We start from the raw sequence: 11,726 nt of genomic DNA, 5'->3' as shown, positions 1-11,726 counted from the left end.
ACCCTATGCCCTAGGGAACGGGGCGCCATCTCAAATCACACCGTATGCCCTAGGGAACGGGCGCCATCTCAAATCACACCCTATGCCCTAGGGAACGGGCACCATCTCAAATCACACCCTATGCCCTAGGGAACGGGGCACCATCTCAAATCACACCCTATGCCCTAGGGAACGGGGCACCATCTCAAATCACACCCTATGCCCTAGGGAACGGGGTGCCATTGGAGACACTGACAATATGCTGTTCTTGTACATGACTAGAGAGAACATAAGAGACCACAATGATGTCTTATTTTTTTGCTTTTTATTTGTCCTCAACACTGTTAAAAATCCCTCATGTTTGCGCTGTTCAAGCACTTGTATATTATCTATGTCTAAGGTTTAAATTGTATTTGACATTTTCTACCACTCTAAAGCCACTTTCTACCACTCTAAATTCCAAGCATCTGCCTCTAACCCTAGGAAGCTCTTTGCCACCTTCCCCTCCCTCCTGAATCCTCCTCCCCCCCCCCTCTCCTCCCTCTCTGCAGATGACTTCGTCAACCATTATGAAAAGAAGGTCGACGACATCCGATCCTCATTTGCTAAGTCAAACGGCACCGCTGGTTCTGCTCACACTGCCCTACCCTGTGCTCTGACCTCTTTCTCCCCTCTCTCTCCAGATGAAATCTCGCGTCTTGTGACGGCCGGCCGCCCAACAACCTGCCCGCTTGACCCTATCCCCTCCTCTCTTCTCCAGACCATTTCCGGAGACCTTCTCCCTTACCTCACCTCGCTCATCAACTCATCCCTGACCGCTGGCTACGTCCCTTCCGTCTTCAAGAGAGCGAGAGTTGCACCCCTTCTGAAAAAACCTACACTCGATCCCTCCGATGTCAACAACTACAGACCAGTATCCCTTCTTTCTTTTCTCTCCAAAACTCTTGAACGTGCCGTCCTTGGCCAGCTCTCCCGCTATCTCTCTCTGAATGACCTTCTTGATCCAAATCAGTCAGGTTTCAAGACTAGTCATTCAACTGAGACTGCTCTTCTCTGTATCACGGAGGCGCTCCGCACTGCTAAAGCTAACTCTCTCTCCTCTGCTCTCATCCTTCTAGACCTATCGGCTGCCTTCGATACTGTGAACCATCAGATCCTCCTCTCCACCCTCTCCGAGTTGGGCATCTCCGGCGCGGCCCACGCTTGGATTGCGTCCTACCTGACAGGTCGCTCCTACCAGGTGGCGTGGTGAGAATCTGTCTCCTCACCACGCGCTCTCACCACTGGTGTCCCCCAGGGCTCTGTTCTAGGCCCTCTCCTATTCTCGCTATACACCAAGTCACTTGGCTCTGTCATAACCTCACATGGTCTCTCCTATCATTGCTATGCAGACGACACACAATTAATCTTCTCCTTTCCCCCTTCTGATGACCAGGTGGCGAATCGCATCTCTGCATGTCTGGCAGACATATCAGTTTGGATGACGGATCACCACCTCAAGCTGAACCTCGGCAAGACGGAGCTGCTCTTCCTCCCGGGAAGGACTGCCCGTTCCATGATCTCGCCATCACGGTTGACAACTCCATTGTGTCCTCCTCCCAGAGCGCTAAGAACCTTGGCGTGATCCTGGACAACACCCTGTCGTTCTCAACTAACATCAAGGCGGTGGCCCGTTCCTGTAGGTTCATGCTCTACAACATCCGCAGAGTACGACCCTGCCTCACACAGGAAGCGGCGCAGGTCCTAATCCAGGCACTCGTCATCTCCCGTCTGGATTACTGCAACTCGCTGTTGGCTGGGCTCCCTGCCTGTGCCATTAAACCCCTACAACTCATCCAGAACGCCGCAGCCCGTCTGGTGTTCAACCTTCCCAAGTTCTCTCACGTCACCCCGCTCCTCCGCTCTCTCCACTGGCTTCCAGTTGAAGCTCGCATCCGCTACAAGACCATGGTGCTTGCCTACGGAGCTGTGAGGGGAACGGCACCTCAGTACCTCCAGGCTCTGATCAGGCCCTACACCCAAACAAGGGTACTGCGTTCATCCACCTCTGGCCTGCTCGCCTCCCTACCACTGAGGAAGTACAGTTCCCGCTCAGCCCAGTCAAAACTGTTCGCTGCTCTGGCCCCCCAATGGTGGAACAAACTCCCTCACGACGCCAGGACAGCGTAGTCAATCACCACCTTCCGGAGACACCTGAAACCCCACCTCTTTAAGGAATACCTAGGATAGGATAAAATAATCCTTCTCACCCCCCCCTTTAAGATTTAGATGCACTATTGTAAAGTGACTGTTCCACTGGATGTCATAAGGTGAATGCACCAATTTGTAAGTCGCTCTGGATAAGAGCGTCTGCTAAATGACTTAAATGTAATGTAAATGTATGTAAATGTGACAAGTTAAAAGACATATTTGTCCCTTGTTGTCTTCTATCTCGTCCACCAGCTGCCAGTTGGACCTGGGAACACGGTTCATCTTACACTGCCTACTGTGTGATGTATTCGTGTCACTCTAAACTGAATGTAGATTTTATACTACTGAATTCAACAGTTTCAAAACCTCTTCTCTTCTCGGAGTTGAAAAGTAGGATAGTGAGTTGTTGTGTTTGTGAATAAAACAGTTTACCCTTCAATTGTAATTCAATCCCACAAATCAATTCATTTGTCATCTTATAAAAAGTTTACAGTATCTGTTTGCCAAAAAAATACTAACCACAAACATTTAAAAATACTAACCACAAACAATCACTTTCCTGAACTCGAACCTTCACCCACTTTTATCAGCATCATGAACTGCATTGATAGAGGCTATGCATTGATAGAGGCTAAGATCAGTCATCCACAACAGTAGGTGGCGTAGTAACAGAAGACACCGGAAACACGGTTCTTCTTCTACGCCCTTGACCTTCCTGCTCGTATGACGACACATCAACACAATAACATTTGACGTTGGTGTTGTGGACTTTGCTTCAGAATAACACCATTGGAAATGAGAGATTAAAACGACCTAAAGATGAATACGGCTCTGAGACACTGGAAGGAGGCCGCGACGGTCATACTAGCTGCTGGTACGAGACATAAACTCCCTGTAGATAGTTTGACAAGGTGTGTCGATAAAGGCACCTCTGCACCTGCGATCAGTGAGCACTCCGACATGCCTGACAGGTTAGCCTTCGACTATGAAGTGTTGTTGTTGAAACGAAGCGGTACGAGTGGTTTCATGCCGAATGCTTATGTCTTTCCCGGCGGTCTGGTGGATCCGTCAGATTTCTCAAGTGAATGGCTTGATCTTTTTCAGTCTTTTCGGCGCTCACCGAATTTTGGACTTGGATTTGTGAAACAGCCGCCGGAGACGAGACCTCCCATCTTCGCCACTGACAGGAAGAGACTGGGTTCTCTCGTTCCGGGTGACGTCGCATTTAGAATCTGTGCAGTGAGGGAGACGTTCGAGGAGTCCGGTGTACTTCTAGTCGTGCCAAAAGAGGAAGAGAGTACTTTATTTAACAGCAGCATCGAGAACAACCGATACAGTCAACCCGAATTAACCAGAATAACTGATCTCTGTGACACGAGTGAATTGGCTAAATGGAGAGTGCTGGTAAACGAGAACCCTTCTAACTTCATCAGAATGTGTAAGGAGCTGGAGTGTCTACCTAACATCTGGGCTCTGCATGAATGGGGCAACTGGCTGACCCCTACTGGTGTGTACGGGAAACAGAGGAGGTACGACACGGCCTTCTACATGTGCTGCTTGCAAGAAACACCACCTCACACCCTACAAGACGAGAAGGAAATTGTGCACTTTAAGGTGATACCATAGCTTAGTAAGGTGAACGTGTATTTTATTGTTGTGTTCAAAGGTTTAAGTGACTATATTCATTCATGATGTCTTTATCAGTTCATAATATTGTTGTAAACTGTTCATTTGATCTGAGTCTAACCTAAACCCCTCTCTCTCTCTCCTCCCCTCTCTGTCCTTCTCTCTCTCTCTCCCTTCCCTCCCCTCTCCCTCTCTCCTCTCTCCCTCTCTCTTTCCTCCCCTCTCCCTCTCTCTTTCCTCCTCTCCCTCTCTCTCCCCTCTCCCTCCCCTCTCTCTCTCCTCTCCTCTCTATCCCCTCCCCTCTCCCTCTCTCTTTCCTCCCCTCTCCCCTCTCCCTCTCTCTCCCCCTCTCTCCTCTCCCCTATCCCCTCCCCTCTCCCTCTCTCTCCCATCCCCTCTCCCCTCTCTCTCCCATCCCCTCCCTCTCCTCCCCTCTCTCCTCTCCCTCTCTCTCTCCTCCCCTCTCTCCCCTCCCCTCTCGCTCTCTCTTTCCTCCCCTCTCCCTCTCTCTCCCCTCTCCCTCTCTCTCCCCTCTCCCTCCCTCTCTATCCCCTCTCCCTCTCTCTTTCCTCCCCTCTCCCTCTCTCTTTCCTCCCCTCTCCCTCTCTCTCTCCTCCCCTCTCCCTCTCTCTCCCCTCACCCTCTCGTCTCCCCTCTCTCAGTGGTCCACTCCCCCAGAGATCCTCCACAGTTACCAGGCCAGAGAGATGTGGATAGCCCCTCCACAGTTCTATGATCTCAGCCGTATGTGCCGGTTCCCCTCCCTGCAGAACCTCCACAGCTTCTCCAGACAGAGAGCTTCAGAGGGCTGTGAACAGTGGCTCCCTGTCCGCATGGTGTCAGACAGCTGCTACATATCACTCCTCCCAGGTTAGTGTTTACATGAAGGGTCTGATTACTACATATCACTCCTCCCAGGTTAGTGTTTATATTTACATGAAGGGTCTGATTACTACATATCACTCCTCCCAGGTTAGTGTTTACATGAAGGGTCTGATTACTACATATCACTCCTCCCAGGTTAGTGTTTACATGAAGGGTCTGATTACTACATATCACTCCTCCCAGGTTAGTGTTTACATGAAGGGTCTGATTACTACATATCACTCCTCCCAGGTTAGTGTTTACATGAAGGGTCTGATTGCTACATATCACTCCTCCCAGGTTAGTGTTTACATGAAGGGTCTGATTACTACATATCACTCCTCCCAGGTTAGAGTTTATATTTACATGAATGGTCTGATTACTACATATCACTCCTCCCAGGTTAGTGTTTACATGAAGGGTCTGATTACTACATATCACTCCTCCCAGGTTAGTGTTTACATGAAGGGTCTGATTGCTACATATCTCTCCTCCCAGGTTAGTGTTTATATTTACATGAAGGGTCTGATTACTACATATCACTCCTCCCAGGTTAGAGTTTATATTTACATGAATGGTCTGATTACTACATATCACTCCTCCCAGGTTAGTGTTTACATGAAGGGTCTGATTACTACATATCACTCCTCCCAGGTTAGTGTTTACATGAAGGGTCTGATTGCTACATATCTCTCCTCCCAGGTTAGTGTTTATATTTACATGAAGGGTCTGATTACTACATATCACTCCTCCCAGGTTAGAGTTTATATTTACATGAAGGGTCTGATTACTACATATCACTCCTCCCAGGTTAGTGTTTACATGAAGGGTCTGATTGCTACATATCTCTCCTCCCAGGTTAGTGTTTTGAAGGGTCTGATTGTTTAGGTTATTTACATGAAGGGTCTGATTACTACATATCACTCCTCCCAGGTTAGAGTTTATATTTACATGAAGGGTCTGATTACTACATATCACTCCTCCCAGGTTAGTGTTTATATTTACATGAAGGGTCTGATTACTACATATCACTCCTCCCAGGTTAGAGTTTATATCTGATTACTACATATCACTCCTCCCAGGTTAGTGTTTATATCTGATTACTACATATCACTCCTCCCAGGTTAGAGTTTACATGAAGGGTCTGATTACTACATATCACTCCTCCCAGGTTACTGTTTATATCTGATTACTACATATCACTCCTCCCAGGTTAGTGTTTATATTTACATGAAGGGTCTGATTACTACATATCACTCCTCCCAGGTTAGAGTTTACATGAAGGGTCTGATTGCTACATATCACTCCTCCCAGGTTAGAGTTTACATGAAGGGTCTGATTACTACATATCACTCCTCCCAGGTTAGAGTTTACATGAAGGGTCTGATTACTACATATCACTCCTCCCAGGTTAGTGTTTATATTTACATGAAGGGTCTGATTACTACATATCACTCCTCCCAGGTTAGAGTTTACATGAAGGGTCTGATTGCTACATATCACTCCTCCCAGGTTAGAGTTTACATGAAGGGTCTGATTACTACATATCACTCTTCCCAGGTTAGAGTTTATATTTACATGAAGGGTCTGATTACTACATATCACTCCTCCCAGGTTAGTGTTTATATTTACATGAAGGGTCTGATTGCTACATATCACTCCTCCCAGGTTAGAGTTTACATGAAGGGTCTGATTACTACATATCACTCCTCCCAGGTTAGAGTTTATATTTACATGAAGGGTCTGATTACTACATATCACTCCTCCCAGGTTAGAGTTTATATTTACATGAAGGGTCTGATTACTACATATCACTCCTCCCAGGTTAGTGTTTATATTTACATGAAGGGTCTGATTACTACATATCACTCCTCCCAGGTTAGAGTTTACATGAAGGGTCTGATTACTACATATCACTCCTCCCAGGTTAGTGTTTATATTTACATGAAGGGTCTGATTACTACATATCACTCCTCCCAGGTTAGTGTTTATATTTACATGAAGGGTCTGATTACTACATATCACTCCTCCCAGGTTAGTGTTTATATTTACATGAAGGGTCTGATTGCTACATATCACTCCTCCCAGGTTAGAGTTTACATGAAGGGTCTGATTACTACATATCACTCCTCCCAGGTTAGAGTTTACATGAAGGGTCTGATTACTACATATCACTCCTCCCAGGTTAGTGTTTATATTTATATGAAGGGTCTGATTACTACATATCACTCCTCCCAGGTTAGAGTTTATATTTACATGAAGGGTCTGATTACTACATATCACTCCTCCCAGGTTAGAGTTTATATTTACATGAAGGGTCTGATTACTACATATCACTCCTCCCAGGTTAGAGTTTATATTTACATGAAGGGTCTGATTACTACATATCACTCCTCCCAGGTTAGAGTTTACATGAAGGGTCTGATTACTACATATCACTCCTCCCAGGTTAGTGTTTATATTTACATGAAGGGTCTGATTACTACATATCACTCCTCCCAGGTTAGTGTTTATATTTACATGAAGGGTCTGATTACTACATATCACTCCTCCCAGGTTAGAGTTTACATGAAGGGTCTGATTACTACATATCACTCCTCCCAGGTTAGTGTTTATATTTACATGAAGGGTCTGATTACTACATATCACTCCTCCCAGGTTAGTGTTTACATGAAGGGTCTGATTACTACATATCACTCCTCCCAGGTTAGTGTTTATATTTACATGAAGGGTCTGATTACTACATATCACTCCTCCCAGGTTAGAGTTTACATGAAGGGTCTGATTACTACATATCACTCCTCCCAGGTTAGTTATGGTTTAGCTCAGTTGAAGCATGGCGTCTGACGCCAGGGTACATATCCTCCTCCCATACGGAATGTATGCACACATGACTGTAAGTCGTTTATATTTAAAAGGGTCTGATAACTACATATATTATTATATTATTATTATAGTGTTTATATTTACATGAAGGGTCTGATTACTACATATCACTCCTCCCAGGTTAGTGTTTATATTTACATGAAGGGTCTGATTACTACATATCACTCCTCCCAGGTTAGTGTTTATATTTACATGAAGGGTCTGATTACTACATATCACTCCTCCCAGGTTAGTGTTTATATTTACATGAAGGGTCTGATTACTACATATCACTCCTCCCAGGTTAGGTTTATATTTTAGGGTCTGTTTATACTCCTCAGGTTAGTGTTTATATCTGATTACTACATATCACTCCTCCCAGGTTAGTGTTTATATCTGATTACTACATATCACTCCTCCCAGGTTAGAGTTTATATTTACATGAAGGGTCTGATTACTACATATCACTCCTCCCAGGTTAGTGTTTATATCTGATTACTACATATCACTCCTCCCAGGTTAGAGTTTATATTTACATGAAGGGTCTGATTACTACATATCACTCCTCCCAGGTTAGTGTTTATATTTACATGAAGGGTCTGATTACTACATATCACTCCTCCCAGGTTAGAGTTTATATTTACATGAAGGGTCTGATTACTACATATCACTCCTCCCAGGTTAGTGTTTATATTTACATGAAGGGTCTGATTACTACATATCACTTCTCCCAGGTTAGTGTTTACATGAAGGGTCTGTTTACATGAAGGGTCATTATACATCTCCTCCCAGGTTAGTGTTTATATCTGATTACTACATATCACTCCTCCCAGGTTAGTGTTAACATGAAGGGTCTGATTACTACATATCACTCCTCCCAGGTTAGTGTTTATATTTACATGAAGGGTCTGATTACTACATATCACTCCTCCCAGGTTAGTGTTTATATTTACATGAAGGGTCTGATTACTACATATCACTCCTCCCAGGTTAGTGTTTACATGAAGGGTCTGATTACTACATATCTCTCCTCCCAGGTTAGTGTTTACATGAAGGGTCTGATTACTACATATCACTCCTCCCAGGTTAGTGTTTATATTTACATGAAGGGTCTGATTACTACATATCACTCCTCCCAGGTTAGTGTTTACATGAAGGGTCTGATTACTACATATCACTCCTCCCAGGTTAGTGTTTATATGAAGGGTCTGATTACTACATATCACTCCTCCCAGGTTAGTGTTTATATCTGATTGCTACATATCACTCCTCCCAGGTTAGAGTTTATATTTACATGAAGGGTCTGATTACTACATATCACTCCTCCCAGGTTAGTGTTTATATTTACATGAAGGGTCTGATTGCTACATATCACTCCTCCCAGGTTAGTGTTTATATCTGATTACTACATATCACTCCTCCCAGGTTAGTGTTTATATCTGATTACTACATATCACTCCTCCCAGGTTAGTGTTTATATCTGATTACTACATATCACTCCTCCCAGGTTAGTGTTTACATGAAGGGTCTGATTACTACATATCACTCCTCCCAGGTTAGAGTTTACATGAAGGGTCTGATTACTACATATCACTCCTCCCAGGTTAGAGTAAACATTTACTTAATTCAGAGCGTTGTCAGATTGTCCATTCGTGAATTCAGGGCCTTCCGCTCTCAGAGAGTTCAGAGGGCACACTGGACGCTCTGGCCGAGGAGTAGGGTTGAACCGAGCGTTCTGACCTAACAGCAGTCAAGCCCCCAAGCTGACTGGCTATCTTTGGCTTGCTTGCATCTTCCAGACACAAATGACACTCTGACCATTTTACTGGCCCTGGCAGAGCTGGTTAGGCAGTTTTAATGTTATCCCGAGCATTGGTGACTGCAACTGTGCTGCTGGCAACACATTAATTACGATTTTCTTTCCAACGTGCCCTTTATCCACGTCATCTAGTGCCCTTTATCCACGTCATCTAGTGCCCTTTATCCACGTCATCTAGTGCCCTTTATCCACGTCATCTAGTGCCCTTTATCCACGTCATCTTGTGCCCTTTATCAGTCATCTAGTGCCCTTTATCAGTCATCTAGTGCCCTTTATCCACGTCATCTAGTGCCCTTTATCCACGTCATCTAGTGCCCTTTATCCACGTCATCTAGTGCCCTTTATCCACGTCATCTAGTGAGCTTTATCCACGTCATCTAGTGCCCTTTATCAGTCATCTAGTGCCCTTTATCAGTCATCTTGTGCCCTTTATCAGTCATCTAGTGCCCTTTATCAGTCATCTAGTGCCCTTTATCCACGTCATCTAGTGCCCTTTATCCAGTCATCTAGTGCCCTTTATCCATGTCATCTAGTGCCCTTTATCCACGTCATCTAGTGCCCTTTATCCACGTCATCTAGTGCCCTTTATCCACGTCATCTAGTGCCCTTTATCAGTCATCTAGTGCCCTTTATCAGTCATCTAGTGCCCTTTATCAGTCATCTAGTGCCCTTTATCAGTCATCTAGTGCCCTTTATCAGTCATCTAGTGCCCTTTATCCACGTCATCTAGTGCCCTTTATCCACGTCATCTAGTGCCCTTTATCCACGTCATCTAGTGCCCTTTATCCACGTCATCTAGTGTCCTATATCCACGTCATCTAGTGCCCTTTATCAGTCATCTAGTGCCCTTTATCAGTCATCTAGTGCCCTTTATCAGTCATCTAGTGCCCTTTATCAGTCATCTAGTGCCCTTTATCCACGTCATCTAGTGCCCTTTATCCACGTCATCTAGTGCCCTTTATCCACGTCATCTAGTGCCCTTTATCTAGTGCCCTTTATCATCTAGTGCCCTTTATCAGTCATCTAGTGCCCTTTATCAGTCATCTAGTGCCCTTTATCCACGTCATCTAGTGCCCTTTATCCACGTCATCTAGTGCCCTTTATCAGTCATCTAGTGCCCTTTATCAGTCATCTAGTGCCCTTTATCAGTCATCTAGTGCCCTTTATCAGTCATCTAGTGCCCTTTATCAGTCATCTAGTGCCCTTTATCAGTCATCTAGTGCCCTTTATCAGTCATCTAGTGCCCTTTATCAGTCATCTAGTGCCCTTTATCAGTCATCTAGTGCCCTTTATCAGTCATCTAGTGCCCTTTATCAGTCATCTAGTGCCCTTTATCAGTCATCTAGTGCCCTTTATCAGTCATCTAGTGCCCTTTATCAGTCATCTAGTGCCCTTTATCAGTCATCTAGTGCCCTTTGACTTCATGGAGAGAGATTTGGGCTCTAAGCCGACTTCTTCAGTTGAGAGAAAAGGAGATCTTTAGGTTTCTGTTGTTTGTTATGTTATTCACTCTGTATTAGGGTCATCTGAAGTCAAAACTGACCATCTGATTTGATATGGTTATGCCAGATGATCACTGTTTCTAGTGTCTCCTTCTCTTACCAGGTGACGAGATGTACCCAGAGGAGGGGTCATCAGATGGATGTGACCCTGAACACAGACCAGAGCCTTATGAGTCATCTGTTCAGCACTGCACCGGATCTAGCCTTATCACCGCTGCTGCTGTCATCATCACACCCAAATACAACCACCTGTGCCCTTTATCAGTCATCAGCCTGAGAACCGGCACCAGCAGTCAGCTCTGAGAGACGGGTTGACACTTTGGCACCCTATTCAGTCATCTTACCTTTCAGCAGAGATACACAAACTACTGGTCTAAAGTAGTGCACTATATAGGGAATAGGGTGTCATAGGGCTCTGGTCTAAAGTCAGTCATCTAGTCTAAAGTAGTGCACCCTTTATCAGTCATCTAGTGGTTCTATAGGGCTCTGGTCTAAAGTAGTGCACTATATAGTGAATAGGGTCCTATAGGGCTCTGGTCTAAAGTAGTGCACTATATAGGGAATAGGGTTCTATAGGGCTCTGGTCTAAAGTAGTGCACTATATAGGGAATAGGGTCCTATAGGGCTCTGGTCTAAAGTAGTGCACTATATAGGGAATAGGGTCCTATAGGGCTCTGGTCTAAAGTAGTGCACTATATAGGGAATAGGGTCCTATTCTGGTCTAAAGTAGTGCACTATATAGTGAATAGGGTCCTATTCTGGTCTAAAGTAGTGCACTATATAGGGAATAGGGTGTCATAGGTCTCTGGTCTAGTGCACTATATAGTGATAGGGTCCATAGGGCTCTGTCCAGTAGTGCACTTTAGGGAGGGTCCTATAGG

The 11,726-nt window shown here is 45.0% G+C and overlaps 1 protein-coding gene across 1 annotated transcript; it reads left to right on the top strand.

Moving 5' to 3' along the window:
- The first annotated feature begins 2,872 nt into the window (after nucleotides 1–2,872).
- Nucleotides 2,873–11,148, top strand: LOC124035362 (acyl-coenzyme A diphosphatase NUDT19-like). Its single transcript, XM_046348824.1, has 3 exons — nucleotides 2,873–3,783; nucleotides 4,458–4,665; nucleotides 10,949–11,148. The coding sequence occupies exons 1-3, from the start codon at nucleotides 2,989–2,991 to the stop codon at nucleotides 11,146–11,148; spliced, it is 1,203 nt and encodes a 400-aa protein (XP_046204780.1). The 5' UTR covers nucleotides 2,873–2,988.
- Nucleotides 11,149–11,726: the final 578 nt, after the last annotated feature.

Source organism: Oncorhynchus gorbuscha, linkage group LG05 (genome assembly GCF_021184085.1).
Source record: "Oncorhynchus gorbuscha isolate QuinsamMale2020 ecotype Even-year linkage group LG05, OgorEven_v1.0, whole genome shotgun sequence".
Classification (NCBI taxonomy): domain Eukaryota; kingdom Metazoa; phylum Chordata; class Actinopteri; order Salmoniformes; family Salmonidae; genus Oncorhynchus; species Oncorhynchus gorbuscha.
Note: the sequence above shows the minus strand (reverse complement) of the source record. Positions and strands in the feature narration are given on the sequence as shown.

Coding starts and splice junctions, on each gene's coding strand:
- LOC124035362 (XM_046348824.1), top strand. CDS start 2,989: ATGAATACGGCTCTGAGACACTGGAAGGAGGCCGCGACGGTCATACTA. Junction 3,784..4,457: donor AGGAAATTGTGCACTTTAAG/GTGATACCATAG, acceptor CCCCTCTCTCAG/TGGTCCACTCCCCCAGAGAT. Junction 4,666..10,948: donor CTACATATCACTCCTCCCAG/GTTAGTGTTTAC, acceptor TTCTCTTACCAG/GTGACGAGATGTACCCAGAG.